Source organism: Nicotiana tabacum, chromosome 4 (assembly GCF_000715075.1).
Source record: "Nicotiana tabacum cultivar K326 chromosome 4, ASM71507v2, whole genome shotgun sequence".
Classification (NCBI taxonomy): domain Eukaryota; kingdom Viridiplantae; phylum Streptophyta; class Magnoliopsida; order Solanales; family Solanaceae; genus Nicotiana; species Nicotiana tabacum.
This window is the reverse complement of record NC_134083.1, coordinates 28,894,327-28,919,177: the sequence shown is the minus strand read 5'-3', so window position 1 is coordinate 28,919,177 and position 24,851 is coordinate 28,894,327. Positions and strand designations below refer to the sequence as shown.

The following is a 24,851-nucleotide window of genomic DNA, read 5'->3' as shown; positions in this document are numbered from 1 at the left end:
AATTTTTATACCCTTTTGATCAGATACAGAAAATTATGGAGTTCAAAATTATGAGGTATTTTATCAAGCTAGTTGCCAGGAAAAGGAACCCAACAAATCTTTAAAGTTTTGAGGAAAAAAGCAGTCAACAAAAGAAGGAAAAAGAAAAACAAAGCCCCTATTACAGTCTCTCATCTGCTGGGAATAACTTTTGTTATCACAATTCAAAAAAAAAATGAAGAAGAAGTTAGTAAAGAGATGATTGTGGTAAAAAATTCAAGAACTTATTTAGTCATTAGAACTTCCAGAATCCAAATCCAAGGGGTGTGATACAGACAAGACAACCTACATCTAATGCAAACAGTAGTGGTTGCTTCCACGACTCGAACACATGACCTAAAAATCACGCTCAAACAACTTTATCGATGTTCCAAAACTCCCCTTCGCCGTGCCACAAAGCAATGAAAACAATTACTATAGCAAAATGCCAACTTTGATGGATACAAGAACAAATATTGAGCCAAAATGTCATGGCATCAACAGAGAATTAGAAGACAAAAAGAATAAATATTTGTCTTATCTGATCATACGGGGATATTATGCCAGTGAACCTGCTAATATATTTCAGTAATATAAGTAACATATATTTCCATTCCACCCAAGAAAGTGAAAAATACAGTAACCCAGTTTCCATTCTCCAACCAGATTTTGTTGTCCAAATAAAAGACAAAAAGAAAATAAAAAACATAGAACATTGCTAAACCCCCATAACCATGGCTCAAGAAAAGATTATATTCAGTTGAACAGGACTTAATCTAAGATTCTAATAAGTGGTTAAGACCTTAAACTCTAAGCAAGTAGATGCTAAGTTCAGGAGCTCCATTACTATCAGGATTCATCATGTAAAATGCCTCAGAATCTCTAGACCCAATAACTCTCTCAAACTTAGCCCTCATATACATAATCTCCCCTGAATCAGCACTCTCTTCTCCACCATTCCCTGGCAAAACACCAGCACCCATTGATATTGGCTCCACTGCTTTTAGAATTTGCATTTCCTTTGGCCCACATTCCCTTCTGTTTGCAAAACCACATTTTTTTCCATTGCAGTAAGTTCTCCATATAGGCTCATCTGTAAGTCTAGTCGCTTTCTTCTCTTCCTCTTTGTCACATTCCAATGCAATTCGAACTAACCCTGACGCCATTTCTCGGACTAATCCACTTATAGGAGTGGCTAACTCAACTAAGAAAGCTGGTTGTGAAGTGGAATCTTTTTGAAATGCAAAATGTACATGTCCACGCTTGTGACCAAAAAGGGTACCTACAACTCTGGTTCCAAGGCCTTGTTGGAAGTTTGTTCTATTTCGTCCGAATGAAGTTAGAACAGATTTTAGCCTGGCCACTGCTATAGTTTGCAGCTTCCTCCTTGTTGCTGAAGCTGAAGCTGATTCTTGTTTTAACTGGTTGTCCTCTGTCTTGTTTTCATGTATAGCGTTCAAAGTAGAAGACTTTATATTCTCTGTTTTCCCTTCTTCATTTCTGTTGATGTCTGAGGAGGGTTTTGGAGATGGATCTTTTAGTGCTACTTCTTCTTCTTCTTCTTCATTGCTGACTTTAGCTGTCCAGTGAAACTGCCTCTTAGAAGACAAGTCTTGGAAACTCTTTGCCATGATTGTCTTCATCTGAGAAAAGAAAAATCAAGAGTAGGCTGCACCTTTAAAGTGGAGAGTGAGGGCTGAGGAGAGGTAGAAAGATTCTGGTTTCTTCTTTATTAAATGGATTTCCTTTTTCTTTTTCTAATTTGTTTTCCCTTCTACTACTTTGTTCGAGCAAATAAGAATCTGACACAAGCGTCCCCACATACTGTCGTGGGAATTGGGACTTAGGAGTGTCAAAACAATAGGGAAAGGGCAGAAGGCTTGAGGAGGGTGTGGGGAGAGAAAGGTAAATGTTTTGAAATAAAGAAAGGAATCTAAGGGAGACATAAGATGTGTTATTTCACTTTCTTGTGGGGTATGGTGAGAAAGAAGTAGCTTGACTGGCTCTTTTTGACCTGAACAAGAACAATGTTTAAAAAAAAGGAGGTGGTCACAAAAATCACAGTGAAAGAGAGAACCAAAGAAACATCACTATTTGCAGTAGACATCCTCCCAACACAACGTTCTGCTTCATGTCTTGTTTCGTATGATAAACCTGCACCCCATATCTAAAAGGAAACAGACCGTGATGATGTTTGCCTCAGCTCAGCAATCACTTAGATTCTCATACCATACAAAAAACATGAAATATTATGCTTCGACTCAAAACACAGTAACCTGCGATACGCAGTGCATCAAAGCTGACAATCTGATCAGGATTTACTGTTCCTTCATCCTCTTTCCTTTTGTTTTTTAGATATCACCAGGCCAACCTCCAGAACTGATATTGTGGGCCTGAATGAAATGGGAAAACAGAGGCATGTTTATTTTCATTTCAGTGTTTAATTTCTTTTAGTTTCCATCTCCAAGAGTCCAAGGTAAGGGAAAAGACTTGCGAGTTGCGACCCAGCAGACAAAGAAGTGTGTGAAAACTATAGAAGATTAAGATTCAAATGCCAGTAAAAACGAAGACAGTTAGGTATAAAGGTGGATCAAAACGAATACCAATTAGGCAACTTACAAGGACTGTAACCGTGAGCACTAAGTTGAGTTGTAAAGCCACTACAGCAATGACCACTTAAGTGTATAGCGACCATCACATTCATCATTCGTCGTACAATTTTTATTAGGTAAAAGTAATAAAGATGCAAACCCGGACAATGGTGTCCTGGTGGGGGCTGAGTGGTAGTGTGAAGAGCCAACTGATGACAAAGAGCACTAGCAATTTCCACTCTGACTAATATAAATATACTAAAAGTACTTGTTGAGTGTAGAGGACATTCTAAAGCAAATTCACTAATTACAGAACATATGGACATAATTAAAAGTGTACAAATTGAGCTCGAGTCCACAAGCCAGCGCAGGTGCCAGGAGCTTTTTGTACATGATAGAAGAGAAACCACCTCTAAAACGACTGAAAGATGCTTGCCTACAGGAAAAAAAAAAAGGTCCTAAAGTTAGCTATCCAATCTTTGATCTGCTTCTGAGTCTTGCTGTTTGGGCGGAGCTGTAACAACTCCATTCATCCTAGCACGTGCTTCAGCAAACATCCTCTGTTGCGCAGCCAACGCTTCTTCTTCAGTCATTTCAGCTACATTGCTACACTTCCCAGCTCTCACAGTATCCTGTGGAAGAAACAAAAAGCAAAGGGCAATTGTCAATGAAAATCTTTTCACCATTAAATCATTTCACATGGTTGCAAAAATTGTCGGATTCAAAATAACTGTCGGTTAGCAGACGATTGGCTAAATTCTCTAGCCATATGCAGAGGTTTAGGGATCAAAGGTGAGGCGAAAAAAAGAGGAATGAATATAACACTTTGTGACGCATCCAAGAAAGGTCGGATACTTCCTTTCAACAGCAGAAGGATGTATTAAAACGTCCTAATTTTAGGCCACTCATAGATTCCAACTCATGTAAAAAGACAGAAATGAGCCCTTACGTACCACAGTCTCCAGCTTGTGTTGTTCATATGCGGCAAAAACTTCTTCAATATACTCCCCAAAACCAAGAACCTGAAAGACAAAAGTTGTTCATAATTCCAAGGAAACGGAAGAATCCAACAAATTTTTACAGGTTAACATTTTAAAATAACATAAAGGTAAACTATTTTAATTAAAGTTTCTTGCTATTCAACACTAATAATTGAAGAAGTATTTGTACCACACTTAAAAGTTAAAACTGGGGGTTGCTCTGATGGTAAGCAACCTCCACATCCAACCAAGAGGTTGTGAGTTCAAGTCACACCAAGAGCAAGGTGGTGAGTTCTTGGAGGGAAGGATGCCGAGGGTCTATTGGAAACAGCCTCTCTACCTCATGGTAGGGGTAAGGTCTGCGTACACACTACCCTCCCCAGACCCCACTAGTTGGATTATACTGGGTTGTTGTTGTTGTTGTTAAAAGTTAAAACTGGTAAATGGGTTTCACAGTGAAATGTTGTTCCCAGAGACCAAAAGAAACTAGAATGTGATTTCTGCAATTGATGTGGCCTAACATCATGTCGGGGGAGAAACAAACTAGCAAACCCAAACATGAAAGTAATTAACAACATTTGCATTTCATTATCCTTATTGGCATTGTGCAACTTCGTGAGCTAGGATGAGAAGTAGATTTGAACTTCTTTAAATCACCTTCAAATGAACTCATGCTAAGAGTGATTATAGGTGAAAAAGACAGAGAAATGCAAACAGAGCAAGATGAAGATGATGACCATAATAGAGAAACTGCAGGATCAAGAAGTACCTCTAAAGCCTTGAGTACATGCTCTGGTGCAATTGTTCGTTTATCTTCTCTATTACAAACTTCATTTGATTCTGATGAGATAAGATTGATGAACTCTGCACAATAACAATGAAAGGCAGGACACCATGCAAATTAAAAATAGAACCACATTAAGAAAATTCGACAATATATGAAGTCAAGCAATGACCTTTTTTTAGGGAATGTAAAGAGATGATATTATATAATCTAGTAGAAGGAAAGAAGATAGGAGAAACTTCAGTGCTGTTCAAATAGCAAACAAACATCACCAACCAAAACATTAACAGAAATATGCTTATCAAATACATCAAAGTAAGTAAACAAAAGCAGTATAACAAAACAAATTATTACATTGCATTTCTATCAACCACATCCCAATAGACCTTGAATGAACAAAAAGATTATGGAATAGGTTGTCTTATAAAAAAGGATTAAGGAATAGGTATCAAGTTTCATTAGAACTCTCTCTTTTCGAGTTACCAGGAGTAATCTACGGAATACAACTTAAGATGAGTTAAGAAGAACTTGAATGCCTTTTTAGTTACTAGTACTATACAACTATGTCCTAAACTTATGCTTATCACATCCCCTGTCTTGTGTCTCAAAACACTAAATCAGCAGAGTGACAACCAAGAGCTAACAAACAACTAGAGCAAAAGTTTCCTAGTCAGCCGTTGTCCTCCAATGCAAATACAGATTATTAATTATTCCCCCAACTATTCTAGAGAGGCATAGATGCTATTAAAAGCAAACGCTACTGACAACAGCTTAGCACACTAACATAACGTTAAACTATACTCAAAAATTATATCAGACAACATTCAAATCAACTCACCTACACAACATTCAATCAAAAGATCCTGAGCATCTCGAGCAACACGGACATCAGGAGGCAACATCTCTTTAATAATCTTTGTCATAGTTGCTGAGAATAGAAAATAGTACTATCAGTACAATATTCAGCAAATCAAACAGATAAGTAAGCCATCAGGCAAACTCACATATTTATCAAATAAAAAGAACCACGTGATTTAAACAAAAAAAATTCAGGGCATAAGGTGAGACCAGAAGCAACAAAAAAAATCAATATTACCACTGTTTGGCTTTAGCAACTGAAATCATCAATCTCATTATCTAATAAATTACAGATTTTTTTTCAGAAGCAGTTAGTATCACTTAAGTCACCCACAAGTCAATTTTTACCCTCTTTGAAAATATTTCACAAAATTCCCTTTCCCAGCAGGGGAGGAGCTAAAGGGAGGCAAGACAGTTCAATTGAACCCCCTTCCAGAAAATTGTAGTGTGAAAAAACCCAAAAACAATTTTTTTTGTTCCATATAAACTGTTTCCCTTTGACCCGAGGGAAGATTCTAGTGTAGTGGTAAAGGGCTTAAGGGGGTTCAAAAATTGCTATAGGTCACAGGTTCATATCTGAGGTATGACACTTCAGTAATTTTTTTTGAAACCCTTGTATGAATTTCTGGCTCCGCCAATATGATTCAAGCCTTGTAAAATTGCTAGGATGGCTTTTGGTAACCCTAATCCCTTCTCCAAGAGAAATTAATATCACTCTCTGCTTACTCCCTATTCATCCGCTCAAAATCTCGTAATATTAGGATTTAACACCAACCAAACAGGGAAAACATGATAATTCACCAAAAAAACCATCAAAAAACATAATCACAAGAGCTACAAAAACAGAGAAATATATATCATTCTATGAATATATACCAGACATATTCATAGATAACATAGAGAAGGAAAAGGAAAACCTTTGGGAAGTGAAGCATCCTCCTTCGTTTTACCAACGATATCCATCGGATCCATTTTAACCCTTCAAAACCAAATCAAAATCTCGAATTTAATACCAAATTCACAAATTTTTAGAAATAAACGAAATCGACAACAGCTGATACCTGAAACCAAATATGAAACAATTATTTTTACCTTACAAGGAGACACTGCGAAACTGGCAGATTGACGAGAAAATTGAGCAGCAAATCGGCCGATTGGAAGAAATCGGAAAGGGATGGAAGTAGGTGATCGGAGTCGCTGACGGTGGTGGTTCATGGTGGATATAGAGAGAAGGATGTGTCCGCAGACGACTAGGGCAAAGCGCATTCAACGAGGGATTCTCCACGCGCGAAGCGGGAGGTGTCGTGTATAATCCACGGGTCCCATTATTCTTGTGGATGCTAAATGGGGCGTGGGACGCACGCATGAGCGAAGTGTGTGGGATAGCATGTGACGTATGTTGCTTATATAGTTTTCAGCAAAACGAAAAAAGGTCGGGTGGATGGAGTTAGTGGTTGCCAATGAAAGGGAGAGGAGACGAGGAGAAAGTTTCCGACTCTGCTGGATCTGCCAATTATGTGATGCCAACCCCATTTCGCTCAATATGGGCCTTCTGTAGTTGGGCTCGGGGCTCCATTTTGGAATAGAATCATTACACAAATAGTTGGACGAATTTACTGTTTACATTTTTTAACTGATATATTTAGTGGGCGTTTGGACATAAGAATTGTAAAATTCTAAAATAGGGGGAAAAAAAATTTCTAAGTGAAAATAATATTTGAAATTTAGAGTTGTGTTTGGACATGAATATAATTTTGGGTTGTTTTTGAAGTTTTGTGAGTGATTTGAGTGAAAATTTTGAAAAATAACATTTTGGAGTTTATCAAATTTTTAAAAAATTTCAAAATGCATCTTCAAGTGAAAATTGAAAATTTTATGAACAAACACTGATTTTAAAAAAAAAAAAAAAAAATTGGAAAAAAAAAAATTTCTTATGTCCAAACGAGTTCTTAGATTATACACTAATTATATACTCCTGCTTTTTAGTTTAAGTGGCTAAATGATTGGCTATCTAAATTAATTCTTCTTTCAAATCTGTCATTTCGGCTAAGACCTTTTTGGCTTGAGAAAATGATCAAAATGGTCTTTAATATATAGAGTTTGGACTACTTTGGTCCTTGATATATATTCTTAACTTAAATAGTCTTCAACGTATGTGAAAAGTGACCATTTTTAGTCCTAAAACACACAAAAATAGAGAAAGTGAACATTTTTAGTCCTAAAACACACAAAAATAGAGAAGCTTTTGCCTCTTTCAAGATCGATCGAAAACTAGTTGTAATAAGTTTCTAGCTTTATTCCACCACTAGGTCAATTGCATAAGTTAAATGTATGATTAAAACGTAGATTTAGTTTCAAAGTATACATTACACAACCTATTTGAGTGCCACATATTTAATTAATTAAATATTTGCTCTACGCTGAACAAGTTCCATCGATAAAAGTTTGTGATAAAAAAAACTAGCTTCATTTTTACTAATTATATTAATAAGTCTTTACTGGAAAAGTACTTGTCGAAATGTTAATACTGCAAAGTGTTAAGTTTTACATATGCAGCCTGACAATCATAAATAAAGTTTGTTCAAATAAGAAAAATATTTATACTTTCTGCTTGTATATTTATTTTTAATAGCTAAATATGATAGTGAATAAGGAATCAAACATAATAAACTTAGAGTATTCGTTTAATTAGTGTTTTAGAAGATGTTTCGTTCTAGTTTATATATTCATTTAAAGATTCTATTATGTCGCACATAATAAGTTTTATTTTTAAATAATTATGTTATACTATTTTCATTTTCATTCCTAGGATTATTAGGAACTAGAATATTATTTTTATAACTCAACAGCAACAACAACAAAAAAAACAGTAGTTTCTCACAAGTGGGGTATGAGGAGGGTAAAATGTACGCAGTCATACCCCTACCCCTAAAAGGACAGAGATGCTGTTTCCGATAGATCCACGGCTAGAGAACGACCGAAAAAGAAAAGGTAATTTCAACCAGAAAATCAGTTTTACAACTCAAGTATGTTTTATCATAGTCATGCTATAGGCATTTTTACATCTTTTACTTTGTGAAGTTAAATAAAATATTATTTTGTATGGTTCGTGCACATAATGGTATATTTATAATATATATTATTTTTCTATTAATTTTATAATTTTTGGATTTTTTTTATAAGTTTACTGCATTTTTATTTATATATTTATCTTATTAATTTATAATATATTAAAATCAAAATATCCATGGAGTTTAGCCCTGCGTCACAAGGCTTAGGTCTCGTCGTCTCGCCACATACCCACACCTTTTAAAACACTACATTTAATATGTTTTTGCCTTGACAATAAATTTTGTAAGTATGTCAACAGAGAAACAATTTTTGCCCACTTTGTGCATTTCTTATTAGTATCAAAATTGTATTACATGTTGATGGATAATAGATTTTAGAATTAGAAATGCCTTCAATTGTGAACTAGCTTTCATATAACTGGCATAAAATTATTAACCTTTTTGTGAATATGTACCAACAAAATTGGTGGCACATCTTAATTCAAATGTAATTGATTGGTGAATTTATAAATGCAACATCTGTTATATTATCTAGATCACCAACATTTGCATTTGTATAATTTATTATCACAATTGTTTAATCTATATTATTGGTATTTGCCTATATAACATATTATTTTATATTCATGGAGTAAAAATAAGGCAATAGACTATAATGAAATATAACTCTCATTAAAGAATTTCAAATGCTATTGGTCAATAAATCTAACTAATTAAAGAAAATAATAATAAAATGTTAAAAAACTACTCATATCATCAATTTGCTAGTGATAATCAAAATTCAAAATTTCATCTACAATACACGTAATATTAAACAACAGTCATTTAGAAATATCCATAGCATATTTAACAAATTCATCAAATAACTTTTTCATATATATTTGAATGATCGTAAGAATATAATTTTAAATAAAATATGTTATAATATGAACTATAGACAAATCACTTAAGGTGAAAAAAGTATTAATTTATTGCCATAAAATATCAAAATGTGTTTCTTGTATTAGAGTATGAGGATACAAAAAGGACTACATAGGGTGATTGTCGATTATTAAAGAGAGAAGCATTTTGTGCTCGGTAGAAGAGGGGAAACCCCAATTAAAATACACCAAACGTATAAAAGGTTGATTAACAATTCAGAAAGCCATATCCTATTTCCAAATTTGTTTGTACTAGTAGAGATTATAAAAGACCAGTCAAGTAATGTGACAGAACCGAACCGCCCGAGGCCCTGAGCCCCGTAGTAGACTGTAGAATTCACGCCGTTGTCTGTATATCCGCACATCGGAGGCAAATTTCTTGAATCAATGGACGGCGACGAGGAAGATTTCGTATTCTACGGAACACCTATAGAACGAGAAGAAGATGTGACCAGCCGCAAGAAGAAGGCCGTCGCTGAGGCCTCTGGCCAGTTGCGAACCCTTGCCCCATGGAAACAAGAGGTACTCGATTTGATGGATTAATGAGTTTCAATTTTTTTCTGCTCGTTTCTTGTGTGAAATTACTTGAGTTCCAGTTTAGCAATGTAACCTCGTTTTTTATACATTGTGCAGCACCTTTTTTTTGTGTGTGTGTGTGTGTGTGGGGGGGGGGGGGGGTAAATATCATGTGTACCTTGTTGAGTTTAAGGTAGTTTTCACTGATAGTATAAGAAAGTTGATAATTTGTTTTTACGTTTTTGCCTAACCTAGGGTCGTTTGGTTCAATTGTGGGATACACAAGGATATCTCATGGGATTAGCTATCCCACCTCTATATGGGATAGCTAATACCACCATTTTGGTATAAAATTTATACCGGTATTAACTAATACCCATAACCAAGCATGGGATAAATACAATCCCAAATTCTATTCCGCTATTAGTATCCTTATCCTGATAACCAAATGACCTACTACTTTATTAATACCTGTAACCCATTTAAACACATGTCCATGCCGATTAAAATAGGTGCTTGATCAAAGTTGTTCATCCGCACAAGCTTTGTTGTTTATCTGCTTCCATCTGATTTTTTTACTTATTAGAGAAATTGATTTTAGGTCACAGATGAAGAGGGACGGAGGAGATTTCATGGGGCATTTACTGGCGGTTTTTCTGCTGGATACTACAATACAGTTGGCTCTAAAGAGGGTAGAGTGTAATTTCCCATTTTATTGTTGAGCTTCATTTCAGTGACTTTTGATAAATTTATTGGACCTACTGATGTGAGATTCCTTTTGAACCATTTATAACAATGTTGTAGGATGGACTCCGCAGTCATTTACGTCGTCCAGGAAAAACAGAGCTGAATTCAAACAACAGAGTCTCTTTAACTTCTTGGATGATGATGAGAAAGCTGTATGTTCTCTCTTTCTTGCACTTTCATCATAGTTATAATAAGAATATTGAATGGTATATTATTTTGCATTTATGTTACACCTAGAAATTTCAATAAATGCTGACAAAACATCAGCTTTTGTCTGGAAATATGAGAGAGCGAAGGATGCTATGCTTACTCAAAAGATAATTTATTATCAGTTAACGTCCTCTTGCAAAAACAAACTCGGTCTATTTACTTTGACAGAGAATTTTTGAGAGAATATCCGTTTACTGTTTAATCACACAATCTCCACTGTTGCCTTGGCAATTCTAGCTTCTACGGCTTCATGGTGCTCATTTTGTGAATTGTGTGGAAGCGTAAAATGACATGTTTTTGAGTTGAGCTGGTACTGATCATCCGTTCGTTATTGTTTCTGTTTCCCTATAAGCTTACTCTAGTTTTACATCATAGGAAATGGAGGGTCGTCTGGGGACCTCGATGCAATATGATACATTTGGGTTTACTGCTGCTGAAGTTGCTCGTAAACAAGCTGAGAAGGAGCAAAATCAGAGGTGTTCTATTGTGTTTAGCTGATTCGTATGTATAAAATTGTTAGTCTGTTAGCTTAGACTGTTGTAATCTAAATATCCTTACCTCATGAAGTGCAACCCTGTTTCTTGCATTCTTTCTGCACAATTTTTTATCACTATTGAAAGGATTTTATGTCCATTTTACATTAAGGCATGTTCTCTCGTTACTATATCATATATGCTTTGCATCTTCCTTAAGGTTGTGATTATTAAATGACCGCATAATGGGTGAGATAGTCTCCTCCTTGATGTACAGATATTATTCTCAGCAACAGATGTAGATGACATTGCAAATGAATAATTTTCTCGATGTACCAGGAGTATAGCTTCCCTTATTTGCTGCTTTTACCTATGCTGTCCGTGCCAGCCTACCCTATTCAACATGACTCAGTTAATTGTTGTGTTTAAACTTTTATTCTCTGTTTTTCGTTAGTGTTGGTTCCATCTGCACTCGAGTAGAACTAGATTCAAGGAACCTTTGATGTTTAAATTCCCTTCTTTGTGCTTTAATTTAATTACTCTTTTCCTTCATTTTTTTTTTTTGGTACTTCTAAAATCTTGCTTGTACTGCAGGCCCTCTGCTATACCTGGACCAGTTCCGGACGAAGTGGTACTTCCAGCGCCAGAGTCCATTGGTCTGATTCTATGCCCATTGAGAAGTGCCGTTCGTTCGTGAAGAGAATAATTTCTCACTGTGTATTCTTATTTTTGGGCAGGGCTCAAATTACTGCAGAAGATGGGATGGCGACGTGGTCGCTCAATTAAGGACTCACATACTGATTCGATATATAGTATGCGTCTACATTAAAAATCCCTTTTCCCTATGTCATGCTTAGTCTGCTGAATACTTTTAATGTACTGTGCATTTCCCCGCATGCAATATTGGGCTCAGGTGTAATTTAGCCATACGTGCTTCAAATTGTTTATGTTTTTTGGTTGGCTGGGCAAGATTGGGGAGTATTACAGATATTTATTTTCCATATTTATATGTGTATATAGGAAGGTAATATGAAGTGGAAAATCCAACTAGAAGATGGTATTCCTTTTGAATTCTGAAAATTCAATTTTCATAGCCTTAGTTGTGCTTTTGAAAATTTCGGAATTTGAATGTAATTTAGGTCTTTTTAGTGTGGTGCTCAATCAAGTGATAAATATTCTTATGGCTTCTTTTTCTGGACTCCAGAAAGATTTTATGCTCACGTTTTCATATAGAAAGCTTCGGTTTAAAGTCATTACCCAAAGGGACATGATTAGCTAAAGATTCATAACTTGAGGTTTTGGAACATTTGTGAACTTTGTTATGTACCGCTCCAGCAAAAACCACAATTGTTCTATGCATCTCTATTTTTGTGAGGATCCTTCAGAGGTCCTTCCATTTTTAGTCAATGAAATTCAGTGAAAGTTTGTTCAACTAAGCTGTGACTGATTTTCGGGACCATGTTCTTGTCTCTCTGCTGGTTATATCGCCCTCATTAGGGAACATTGGTGGTCAAAATGTGTATATGGTGATGCGGGTTGGTAATTTTTGATGTAATCCTGGTCGGTATCCTTATATTCTCTTAGTATGAATTTACAATTCTTGTCCTTGGAAGTTTAATCTAGTAGTTGAGTCCCTTGATGAGTTCAGTAGACAGCCGGGGACACTTAAACATACTAGACCAGTATGTTATTGAGCTTTTGAAAAACAAGCGCGAAAAGAACTTTAGCAATGACTTAATTGGGCGCAGCTTTTAAGCTGCTAGAAGATAACTGTTAAGACCGGGAGGAAGCCGTCATGAATTTCCACTAGTTTTTGCAGAATGCTTTAACTAGTTGTTTGGCTCTGGTAGAACTTTAGTTAGATATTGAAAATTTTGTATAGTCCAATCAGTTCTTGACAGATTGTCAGAAGCAAAAATATCGGAGTTGACAAATTGACCTTACTAGAGTACTTTTGTACTGGTTTAAGAAAGCTATTTAGACTGGAAGGAAGTGTGAACTTATTTTTTTAGTGACAATGGTGTCTGGCCAACTTTAGCGCACCTTGACTATCCATTGGATACCTGCTACCTCCCATGAATACAAGTACCCAGTAGTTCTGCCCTTTAAAGCTTGGGTTGATAGGAAGAAATCATTCTGTGACTTGAAGTAGAGACTCCATGGTTCTCCTCCCACTTCATTAACCACTAGGCCGTGGGTGCTAAGGAGTGTGAACTTATTTTACAAGTTTCATCAGAATTCTTTTCCTTTGTTTCTTGAGAGTTATTTTAATGACGCCTAACATTTCTCTTGTACATTTATGGTACATATTTGGTGTTCAAGGATACCTTCATAGAGAATTGGGGTTACCTGTTTGCCTTTGTTCTTGGCGTAATTTTTTGGGTGTAGTGTTTGATCATTGTTCAAAAAAGTTACCCAATTATTTTGAAGTTAAATATTTCTCATGCTTTATGAACTGAGTGGATTACTTTCTCAAAAGAAAATAAAAATTAGTGGATTTGTTGGAATATGTATATTCAGTAAACGCGTCTCTCTTTTGATCTGTAGATGCTAGGAGAGAGGCAAGAAAAGCTTTTCTTGCATTTTCTTTTGCTGATGTCAACACACAACCTTTGCGCTCCGGGCTAGTTGAAGATGATGCTGATAATATTGTGGATCTACCAACTGATGACGGGAGTCAGTTTTCGAAGAGCACACCGGTGTGTCTGATACTTTATATCTTCAAGTCTTTTTTCATCATCCAGGGCTTTAAATTTCTGTTACAATTTTTGAAAGTTGACTGTTTCACCGTCTTATTAATTGCATCTCATCCTCATGGTAATGCTTCATTTAGTCTGTTTATGTTACTGGCGTGGCCAGTGTGAGTATAAGACTGTCGAGATTTTGCTGTTTTTTTTTTGGGGGCGATACAATGATGCTATCGATTTTCTTAAAGCATTCGTTTCTTATAACTTATGCCCCTAACCTTTTAGGAGTGCCTGATGTGCGGATTTCAGTTTTTTCTTTCTCTTTCAACTAGAACAAAGTCAGGTTATCAGTTGCCGAACTTTTTGATTGTATGATTTCTCAAGTTTCTTCTATTCACTTTTTTGTTTGGTGAAAGAAGGGAATGTCAATTGAAGCTAGTGATTGACTTATGTTACCCTAAATAATGAATAGTATTAACATCTTCTATGAACATGTTACACGTGGAGGGAATTTAGATTACAACATACTAACTCATTGCATGTATTTGCCGACCTAACATAGTTCTTCTGCCCGACATCTTTTTCTGACAAAAATAATTTTCTTAGAAAATGAAAAGTAAAAGGAGAACGAAAGCTGTCCTCAATAGACAACATTATAAGATGTAAATCAATTAAAGATCTAAAAAAGAAGTGCACACAGGCCTTTGGAGATTGGTTACTTCAAGAAACAGTTTTTTTGTCATGCCATTCAATGGCAAGAAACTCTCTTTCTCAATACATTCCTTTTTCATGAAATCTTTTGAGTTTTCAATATTTGAGAACTGATAAAGACAAAATGGGATTTCTCCATTTGGGTTGGATGCATTCGTTCCTACTACATGATTGTAAGCGAGATCAGAAGATTGTCATTTGTTTGCATTCTTTCTTTTTCTTTTTGATAACAAAAATCATGGTTTTGTATTCTTAAAGAAATTTATATGCTCTCTCTTTTAATTTATGCTTTGGGATACTTGGTTCCCTAACTTTTCTGGGGGTTGTTTCTTTACTTATTTAGGTTTATGTGCTAAACCCAAAGGAGGACTTGCATGGTTTAGGCTATGATCCTTACAAACATGCTCCTGAGTTTAGAGGTACTTTCTGTCTCAATATAGAGAAAACATTAGCTGAGCTCTTACATAGTGTCAGACTAAGTGCTTTGCTTATTTCAGAAAAGAAGAGGTCACGGATGTCTAAGAGTAGGGAAATGGGGCATCGACAACCTCAAGTCTTGAAGGACAGCCTCTTTGGTTTCAAATGTAAGATTTACTCCACGTGTTTTCAGATTTTAGGGTTGCTTTCCATATAGTACCTTTTATCTTCTTTCAAAGACTGCATTATCTATGTAGGCTCTTTAACTATTTGGGTTGATTTTATCAGCAGGAAGGGTTGCTCCTGGATTTGGTATTGGGGCACTTGAAGATCTTGATGTTGAAGATGAAGATGTGTATGCATCAGGTTTATGTCTTCTTCTTTTGGCTGCATAATCAAGTTCGCAAAAGTAAACAAATAAAGTCAGGTTTTTATTGATAAGTACAAGAATCAGTAAATTAGTTTTAGGAATATGGACTATGGAAATTCCTCTGCTGCCTTCTTTTATTCTTCTCTTATGAAGACAAGACCATTTTTTCGGTTGTGTCTATTCCTTTGTTTTGTTGCAGAAACTCTGGTGCAGCTTATGCCTTATGGTTATACCAAGCACCACCGCTGAGTTTATGCTCATTGATCTTTAATGAAATTCTTTATTAGTTATCAAAAAAGTTTATGCTCATTGACTGGCCCCAGGGAGGGGGGAGGGAGTAGTGGTTGGTGACCAAAAGTTCGGGATAGGAAATTGAGGCTTAAAAAGTTTGAAATTCATATGTTATCAATGGGGAATTTCATTGGTGCAAAAGGCATAAGTAAGGTTTAATAGAAGTCCGTTTATAGGGGGTGCAAAATGCACTCTGGTGCACTTTTCAAGTAAGTTTATTGAAGTCCCTTCCGTTCTTAAGTTTCTTTTGTATTTGCAAAATGTCTTTACTACCTTCTATTTTTCTTTCCCCATTTGTACTTATCAAGAAAGAAGTAGTGTTTATAAGTTAGAGATTATAGCTTCGTTTTGCCATCCTGGATTTGCAGTACTTTTGTTCCCTCTCTAAGTAGACTTTTCCTGAATACAGTCAAGTGCTGTCCTGCATGCTCGTTTGGTCCAATTTGCAGGTTGGAAACTGCAAAGTATAAACACTATTTTTCTATCTTCTAATGTCGGGTGATCTTATAACTTCCCTGTTAATTATGTCTTTATTCGCACCCCTCCAGCTCGTAATAGTGCAACGTGGTTGTGCGTGAAAGTTTCTTATCTTGGCTATAATTTCTTAACAGGTTATGACTTCGAAGAGACGTATGTCGAGGAAGTTGAAGAGCCTTCAAGACCAAAGGTGGAGAATCTGAAACTGTTGGACAGGAAGGCGCATGATGTTTTACCTGGTTTTAGTGCTGCTTCAAAGTCCGATTATCAGCTGGAAAGGTATTCTCATGACACTTATTCTTTTATCCGAAGAAACTCAAGCTGTTTGTATCTTCTCCACCTTTAATTATCTCATTGCGCCCGCTTGAACGCAGTTCAATCTAGAAGATAAAGAAAATCAGATGGTGTATATAATGTTGAAGCATGCCATTTTATTTTTCCTTGGATGGATGAAGGATATGTTTTTGAGCAGAGGATCTGCATCTGTGGGTGCACCCAGATGGACTAACAAGAAAAACAGCCAATATGTCACTATTGAAGTAAATAAAAAGCTTTTGTAATACAGTAATTGGAATAATTTTTGGACTTATTTTGTACACTTAATGTCTATTATGCATGGCCCAACATGTTCAAATTACTGTCTATAGCTATACCCCATGTTTTCTATCTTGGTTTGTCCATTTTAGTACCAGACTATGCAGATAAACAAGCCGTGTCTTGGTCTTCCACTGGACAAATATGCCTTTCATAATTTACAACGTCCCCCTTTTTTTATTAGAATGAGATTTCGAAGGAATGTTTTGTACGCCATTCATTGGCTGCAATAGAGCTAACAAACCGAAGGTAGATATTAAGATGAGAGAGCTGGTGACATGATAAAGGCCAGATGTTCTTATCTCCTAACTGTGGGACTTCAGTTTCAGCACCCACAGAAGGTAATGCCTAGAGGAGAAGTTATCATCTGTTGATAAGTCTTTATCCAAAAAAAAAGAAGAGAAAAATGAAAAAATCCATTGATAAAGAAATTTAATAGCAAAATTCCTAAGACCATTTTTGGTTCTTCCACAACAATTTTTAGCTCTCTGCAATAAGGGCCGTCACTTTGCTTTGTTGTGGTCATGAAGGATTTAATGACTCCTTTATCCGTTTTTTTTGTTTCCTCATATATTCTACAGCTGCTATTTCTCTAGATGCGATCAAGAAATTAAGTTATTTAAGGTGTATGGCTGCATACTTGCATATGATAGAAACATTGTCAACTTTTTTTTCCAACTCTAACTCAAATTTATTCACCAATATCAACAGATTTGATCCTCCAGTGATTCCACAGAATTTTGTTCCCCATCATAAGTTTGCAGCTCCGCTTGACTTTGATTACAAAACTCCCAATATCCCTCCCCCTGATGTTCCATCTCCGGAGGATAATAATCTTAGAATCTTGATTGAAGGGTTGGCTACATTAGTAGCTCGTTCCGGTAAAATACTTGAGGACATTTCTAGAGAAAAAAATCAGTTCAACCCTCTATTTTGTTTCCTGAATGGAGGAACGGGTCATGACTATTATGCAAGGAAACTTTGGGAGGAGAGACAGAAACGTAATGATCAAGGCAAACAACAGGTGGATGCAAAAATGTCTCGGAATGTGCAGAAGATGACCGCAGAAAGCCGTGGTCAGATATTAGGAGAAAAGCCTATCGAAAGAAGTTTGAAAGATGCAAATACTGCTGGTATATCTGCTGATGCGATCAATTTCCCATCCAATCTTTCAGATACATTTACTAAACCTGCTTCAGTGGTAAGTAGTTCACTACGGGATAGCTTTAGTATAGCTTGATACTCATTTTCGGCTGAATAAATCTTTGGTTGTTTCACGAACTATCTTGGCACCATTTTAAGTCAACTTTGGTAGGGGTCGGTCATGGTAGTGTCTTACTGTTTGTCTTTTCTGGTGTCCAAGACAAAGGTTGGTATACTTGGGAGCCTGGTTCCTTTTTTTTAAAACTTAATTTTTGGCCTCGACTTTTAAGTTTAAAAATGTCATCATATGTATAGTGATCATCAAAGTTGGCCACTTTTAGTTCAAAAGTTGTCTCGTTTATGTAGCAAGCTGTATTCAGATTTAGTGCTGAGTAACTAGTAGATTAGTGTTTAAGACCTCAAAAATGAAAAAAAATGCATTTGAGGTTAGAAAGGCATGCATGGGTTAGTTTTGCCACAGCGTACACTGGAATTTGTTTTGATGATTGCTGATTCTGAACTTCCTTTCTGCAGACTGAACTTCCTGAAGCTGCAAAGCCTTTCCGAGATGATCCTGCTAAGCAAGAAAGGTTCGAGCAGTTTCTGAAGGAAAAATACCACGGAGGTCTTCGCCCTAAAGATGGTAGTGGAGCAAGTAATATGTCAGAAGCTGCCCGTGCTCGTGAAAGGTTAGAATTTGAGTCTGTAGCTGAGGCAATAAATAAAGGAAAATGGGGAAAAGAAAGTGTTCCTCCTAATGAGTTTTTCTCAAGTACATTAGCTACTGCAGGATTGCAATTCACTTCTGGAGCTGAGGTACGTACATTATCTAACTTCTGAGTGAATGGTTTGAAGTTGGCAGTTTATCCTGATTTCAACTGCTGTCTGTTGCAGCTACCTAAATTTGGTAAAGATGATGGTTTAGCGGCAGCAAAAATGTACCCAAAACGGGAGAAATTCCAGTGGCGACCTTCACCTCTTCTTTGCAAGCGCTATGATCTTAATGACCCTTATATGGGCAAGGTACCAACAATTACTGTATATTTCATGATTGTTATGTATCAATCTATCAAACTCTACCCCTGTACTTTGGCTGGGCACTGGTATCTCCTGAAGAAATTGCAGTTGTTGAAGTCATCAACTTTTTCTTTTTATGAAAGTTCAGTTGGGCTTCCTGTGTTTTCTCAGGAAAGCTCCTTCCCTTTTTTTTTTTTTTGGTAACTGTGGTGTCCGGGACGATTAATCCACAGGGTACCTGATACCTTCCACTAACACATGTACCTACTAATTCACTAAGAGTTAAGCTCATCTTCTCGCTAGCAGTGAGGTTGGTTCTGGTAGATGAGAGGACAGTTGACAGATGATTGTGATACGGGTTGTTTTCCTTTTTTATTTTTATTTTTTTACTGTAATTGATTGTCACAGTAAACATTCTTGAGTGTAGGAATTTTCTGAATTTCTTGTCTAAGTGATGGAATTTAATGGATCTGATATATTTAGGCTTTTGCTTGTGATGTAGGCTGTGATTATAACTTGGAAAGATAAAGGGTCTCCTTGTTATCCGCAGATACCTAGTTGCCTCTTAGTATGGCTGTCCAACAGGACGGGACGGGACGGGACAAATTAGCCGGGACGGTGGCGGGATGGGATGACATTTAGGCGGGACGGTGGCGGGACGGGACGAAACGGGACGGGACAAACGGGACGAAACGGTAGGCCCATCCCGTCCCACTAACAAACGGGACGGGATGGACAGTAGGCCCATCCCGTCCCGCGAACAAACGGGATGGGGCGGAACGGGACGGGGCGGGTTCGCGGGCCTTAAGTGCCGTTTTAAAAAAAATAATTATTTAAGCATTGAGTTTGGCAACGACTATTCTTTTGACAATGACTAAGTTTTTAAAGTTTGCAACAACTAGTTTTTTGACTTATTTAATAAACTTAAAAATTAAACCGGAAATTAGGAAACTAAGTAAAGAATTATAAAATATTAAAACAAAAGACTTGTAATGAAATATTCTAGTAATTATAAATTTATAATAGAGTTATAATTTATTTAATATAATTTCAAGCCATTAAGTAACTAAGTAAGAGTGTAAGACAATTCATAAAAAAAATTCAACGCTTAGAGCCTTTTATTTTATTAATAGAACTTTCAAATCTCACATATAAATATAATTCTTTTGAAGAGCACCTAATCTACGCAGCCTCTTTCTAGGAAGGGTTCTGTTTGAACTAGGCCTCTTAGTAGCCAATTACAAATTATCATACTAATATTTGTAAGCTCCTATATAACTTCGTTGTAACTTATCTATAATTTCTCTCGGACATTGTTCTGGAATTGACAATGTTGATTGATGTTCCATGAGTTCCATGTCGTCATCGCTCCCAGTGCTAAGTATCTTATTGTATTCTTCTTCTTCCCTAGTGGTTAATTTTTCAAAACCAAGATTTCTTCTTTCTGAATTAATTCAATCTCTGAATAATACGGAAATCTCTAGGCTGTCCTCCGCTAGTGAATGTCTATGATCTCCGATTTGAAATCTTGTCGCGCTAAAAGCACTCTCCGATGCTACTGATGATGCTTGAATAACAAGGATATCTCGGGCCATTATTGAAAGTGTTGGAAAAGTCTTGCCACGCTCCCTCCACCGTGCCAAAAGTTGTTCGTTGCCTTCTTCGTCTTTAATACTTTCCAATCCTTGATTAAGATAAGAATCAAGTTTATCATCAATAGAGGAATCAAAACCTGTTATATCATCCATATCCTCCCATAAAACTTCTACTCTTAGACTTAGAAGTAGAAGGAGCAGTTTCACCACCTGTTGTTTCCATAGATTTATATTTATCAAACATTGATCTAACATAAGAATATATGTTAGCTTGGCAGTCTTCGAGAGATGGTTGTTTATTTTCTTGAATTGCTAAATTCTCATAAATTTTACGAAGATATTTGGTTTGAAATTTAAAAACATCATTTCTAACCGTGGTCTTAGGAAAACCTTGAAAAACAGGATTATAAGTTTCTTGTATATAATGCACAAAAGCAGGGACAGGCGGGACGGGACGGGACGGGACGGAACGAAACGGGAAGGGACAAACGGGACGAAATGGCCATTCCGTGTCCCATTTAACATGGGCCCATCCCGTTTAGAATTAAGTGGGACGGGACGGGACGGCCCGTCCCGTTGGACAGCCTTACCTCCTAGTAAAATTATTCCTTTTTGATGGATATGGCAAGATTCAAGGGAGTCAAGTTTCCAGGGAGAATTTACCTTATTTGTATGTGGCCTTTTTTAATCTTTTAACTTTTTCTTCAGCTCTCGAAAACGAAAAGTCCCTTTTTATTTATCAATTAAAAAAAGTCATTGCTATATTTGCATTCAACACCTCTTAAATTTTCTGTTCTGGAAGTTGATTTAGGCTTTGTTTGACATAAGAATGTCTTTTACAAAGACTGAAAAGAAAGGGATGGAGAATACAAGATTATGTTGAATCTCATCTAAGAAGAGCAAAATAAAATAAAAAATAAAAAAACTCCTTTGTCATCAGACAGTGGTCTACCACTCACTGTTCTGGTGATCTTTCCAGTCACTCTCTCTCCATCCACCATTCCTGCTATTCTTTTGGCAGCTCTTCCTGCCTTTGTCTGACAACTTTTCTAGCAGCTTTTTTGAAATACTGGCTACTCTGTTATTCTCTCAAGCGTTTAATTTATTGCGGTTGCAGAATGAGCAAACTCAATTTGGTATCCCGCCTTGAGGTTGAGGGGCATCTTACAATGTTAAGATTAGTGTGAGCGTGTTAGCTTGTTAAGTGATAGTGTTAAAATGTTAGAAGTGTTAAGTTTTTAAATTAGATATTGTCCTTGTTAGGCATATTGTTTAGATATATATAAATAAGTGAGTTGTAATTATCTAATTCTGAAGTCATTCAGTACATCCTTATCTAATTCTTTTGTCTTATATCATCAAAGTTGACTGAGTTCTATCTTGTATTATGCAGCCACCCCCAGCTCCACGCTCGAGGAGCAAATTGGACTCACTTGTATTTTTGCCTGATTCTGTTAAAGCTGCAAAGCTTGAAGATGATGTTTCTGGGGATAGGAGCGAATCCTCTCTCCGACTCCAGGAAGGCCGTAAAGAAGGAAAAGAAATGGTTGACCAGGAAATTGAGGTTGAGGCAGAACCAGAAAATATTGAAAGGCCTGTTGATTTGTACAAGGTATTTGTCTTCTTGTCCAAATCAGTTGTTAAAGTATACTGTAGTTCCTTATTGAAAGGAGAGTATTCTTGCTAAGTTCTCTCTTATTTGGGATATTCACAATACTGATTTTGCTATTGGGACAACGATAATATATCTGCGATAAGCTGGTTCTACTTGCTCCTTGATGAGGCGGTATATCAGATGTATGTGATGGATCGTAACCTCGAGGTTACAAACATGAGGTTAGAAACTAGTGCTTTTAGATTAGGTTAGAAAAAACTAGTGCTTTTGATTACTTAGTGTTTTTAGGGAGGTCAAAAGGGATAGGTGGTACTTTTAGGGAGGTCAAAAGGGATAGTTTCGTAATTAGGTTGTTCTCCAAACCTTGTTTGTTACCCGCGCCAATGGGACCCTCCAATAAGTCTATTGGAATTGGCTCTGTATCAATGGAATCTCATCATAAGTGTGGAATGTTTCTTCTCTCATTTTTCTTTGATTGATGAAGGGTTCGGATGGGTTATTTTCTTCCCAATTTCTAGTTCCACGAATGGGTGAGTGGAGGGTTCTATTGCTTTCTGATTGGGGCTATTGTTCTCAGGAATTCCTCCCTGCTTTGTGGATCAAGTTGGAAAATCTCATGAACTTAGCTAATGCTAGGATTAGTTGGTTCAGTTCCTAGTGCATTGCCTGAAGAAGGATTTTTTGCTGATATTGATTATTTTAAAAAGTAGTAGTTCATTTTGCAACTGCATTAGTATTGTTTCTAGCAGATATGTTTTTTCTTCATTTTTTTTTCTTTTTTTTGTTCCCTGTTGTTGGAGTGGGATGGGGTTGGGTTTTCTTAGCGTTTTTAAGATCAATCTGCTAATGAGCGAGTAGTGTGAATTCAATTATCTAATGTGCTTTGTTCCCTGGTGTGTGGTGGGATGGGGTTGGGTCCTTTTCTTAGAGATTGTAAGATCAATCTGCTGTTGAGCAAGTAGTATGAATTGATTTACCTTATGTGCTTTATCTGCTTTGCATAAGCTTACAGCCTATCGTATTGTTCAATATTCATCTGTAGGCTATATTCTCTGACGATTCAGATGATGAAGCAGAAACTAGCAATCAGAATGTTGCAGAGGATCCTCAAAAGAAGGTTGAAACTGCTAATACAACTTTAAATCGCTTAATAGCTGGTGACTTCTTAGAATCATTGGGCAAAGAACTAGGTTTGGAGGTTCCTGTCGATATGCCTTTCCCAGAAAACAAAACCAGTAACCCATCAAAAAAGGATGCTGTTCTGGTAGATCTGGGAGCAAAGAGCATTAACCAATCTGGTAATGGTACATCATCCACTTCCCACACTGTTGATGCGGATTTTTTAGATCCAGTTTTGGCAGTAGGAAATAGCAATCAGAACATCTCTCGAGAAGGTAGATCGGGTAGAGAAGGAACGATAGATATCAACTCTCAGAGAAATGGGCGCGGAGGAACTGGAACTGAAAGATACAGGGATGATGTTGAAAAATATAGGTTTGAAAAGGAAACTCAAGCACATGTATATGCAAAAGCTAAAGGAGATCAGCACCACAATAAGAGTAGCGGTTCATCAGAAGATGAAATTGATAGAAAGCGCAGGCGAGCTCACAGAAGCAGCAGTCCAGATGGGATTGCCTCTTCTCATTCTTCCGAAGATTATAAAGACCGTCATCGTTCAAGGTCACGAAAGAAAAAATCATCTCAGGAAAAGAGTAGTAGAAGCCACTCAAAGCACCATAAACATAGGAGAGACTCTCGGAGTCCTAGTAGACATTCTCGTCACGGTGGTTCAGAAAAAGAACGTAGAGAAGCTAAGAGAGAGAAGCGTAGATACAGGGACTGAAAGATTTCTATTATCTGACCAATTGAAATGGAGCTAAGGAATTACTTTAATTCATTGCTGAATGAATATGTACGATATTCCAGATAAATGGTTTATTTCTACTGGATCAGTTCATGTTACTTGGATTGACTGCTTTGTGCCCATTTGAGCGCTATGCAGAGAGCTCGTGCTCTTTGGTCAATCAATGGGTGCCAAGAGACAGGATGCTAAAGATCTCACTAGGAAAATCCTTTGACTTGCAAGAAATGATCTTCATTCGGTTTGTTCCGGCTCATCTCATCTATCGAGCTTTTGATTGTACAGTGTATAATTGTAGGGTTGGTCTGAATATCTGTTTCATGCTTTAAAGACTTATTTAATGGTAAAGCCGACCAGCTATATTTCTTTCTGGGGTCTTGGGAGTTGGTTTGTACATTCTTTGTATGTGATTCCCTTTTTTACTCTATGAGCAAATGGATTTCTCTATCTATTCTGCTTCAATTTTTCGATACCTCTTTTTCCTTTTCATCTTTCTTTTCTTCTTAGGAAGTTGCCCTGAAAATGGCAAATGTAAACCTGGTAAGGACATCACAAACGGTTTTATTCTTGTCGGAAGTTTAGCTTGTTAAGCTGATGGCGCATTACTAGAAAGAGCTGTGCATTCTCCATCCTCTAAAATTAAAAAAACCTCTGATAGAGTAATTGATTCCACATCAAGCTGATCCGTGTTAGAAAGTATATTACCTTACATTGGTGAAATGTTTTTACTTTTTACAAGTTATAATGATCAGTTCGACGAACTGTCGAAATAATTCCTGTTACCTCCAAAACTCCGTTGTATTATTGCTAATAGTCTTTCTAATTTGACAATCTGTCATCATTCTTCTTTTAATATATTCACTTGCCATAAAATAAAACAAAGTCTAAGAATATCCCATTAATCG

General features: G+C 36.6%; 3 protein-coding genes across 6 annotated transcripts; 1 reads left to right on the top strand and 2 right to left on the bottom strand.

Annotated features, from left to right (window-relative positions):
- Positions 1 to 601: 601 nt before the first annotated feature.
- LOC107808071 (protein MIZU-KUSSEI 1-like) lies at positions 602 to 1,885 on the bottom strand. Its single transcript, XM_016632554.2, has one exon. It carries the CDS (start codon positions 1,659 to 1,661, stop codon positions 822 to 824), a length of 840 nt encoding a protein of 279 aa, XP_016488040.1. The 5' UTR covers positions 1,662 to 1,885; the 3' UTR covers positions 602 to 821.
- Positions 1,886 to 2,837: 952 nt separating this feature from the next.
- Positions 2,838 to 6,748, bottom strand: LOC107808072 (protein Dr1 homolog). The gene is made up of 6 exons (XM_016632555.2): positions 6,324 to 6,748; positions 6,149 to 6,210; positions 5,212 to 5,301; positions 4,359 to 4,453; positions 3,563 to 3,631; positions 2,838 to 3,241 (listed from the first exon to the last, which is right to left on the bottom strand). The coding sequence occupies exons 2-6, from the start codon at positions 6,201 to 6,203 to the stop codon at positions 3,074 to 3,076; spliced, it is 477 nt and encodes a 158-aa protein (XP_016488041.1). The 5' UTR covers positions 6,204 to 6,210; positions 6,324 to 6,748; the 3' UTR covers positions 2,838 to 3,073.
- Positions 6,749 to 9,348: 2,600 nt separating this feature from the next.
- Positions 9,349 to 24,395, top strand: LOC107789035 (G patch domain-containing protein TGH). 4 transcript variants are annotated; one of them, XM_075251629.1, is made up of 16 exons: positions 9,349 to 9,744; positions 10,340 to 10,430; positions 10,543 to 10,637; positions 11,071 to 11,171; positions 11,763 to 11,824; positions 11,906 to 11,980; positions 13,716 to 13,867; positions 14,910 to 14,985; positions 15,064 to 15,150; positions 15,272 to 15,349; positions 16,256 to 16,400; positions 17,427 to 17,916; positions 18,393 to 18,674; positions 18,753 to 18,881; positions 21,864 to 22,082; positions 23,128 to 24,395. In XM_075251629.1, the coding sequence occupies exons 1-16, from the start codon at positions 9,610 to 9,612 to the stop codon at positions 23,926 to 23,928; spliced, it is 3,018 nt and encodes a 1,005-aa protein (XP_075107730.1). In that variant the 5' UTR covers positions 9,349 to 9,609; the 3' UTR covers positions 23,929 to 24,395. The 4 variants fall into 4 exon arrangements, with proteins under 4 accessions (XP_075107730.1, XP_075107731.1, XP_075107733.1 ...); XM_075251630.1 differs by having other exon boundaries at positions 9,353 to 9,744; positions 11,071 to 11,196; XM_075251632.1 differs by having other exon boundaries at positions 9,355 to 9,744; positions 10,325 to 10,430.
- The last annotated feature ends 456 nt before the right edge of the window (positions 24,396 to 24,851 follow it).

Bases quoted from the DNA above. Each gene is read 5' to 3' on its own strand.
- LOC107808071 (XM_016632554.2), bottom strand. From the start codon at position 1,661: ATGAAGACAATCATGGCAAAGAGTTTCCAAGACTTGTCTTCTAAGAGG.
- LOC107808072 (XM_016632555.2), bottom strand. From the start codon at position 6,203: ATGGATCCGATGGATATCGTTGGTAAAACGAAGGAGGATGCTTCACTT. The intron at 5,302-6,148 runs GTTTTCCTTTTC...TTCTATTCTCAG, and splicing joins GGATGCTTCACTTCCCAAAG to CAACTATGACAAAGATTATT. The intron at 3,632-4,358 runs GTACTTCTTGAT...TTTGTCTTTCAG, and splicing joins ATGTACTCAAGGCTTTAGAG to GTTCTTGGTTTTGGGGAGTA.
- LOC107789035 (XM_075251629.1), top strand. From the start codon at position 9,610: ATGGACGGCGACGAGGAAGATTTCGTATTCTACGGAACACCTATAGAA. The intron at 10,431-10,542 runs GTAGAGTGTAAT...ACAATGTTGTAG, and splicing joins TACAGTTGGCTCTAAAGAGG to GATGGACTCCGCAGTCATTT. The intron at 16,401-17,426 runs GTATTCTCATGA...CAATATCAACAG, and splicing joins TCCGATTATCAGCTGGAAAG to ATTTGATCCTCCAGTGATTC.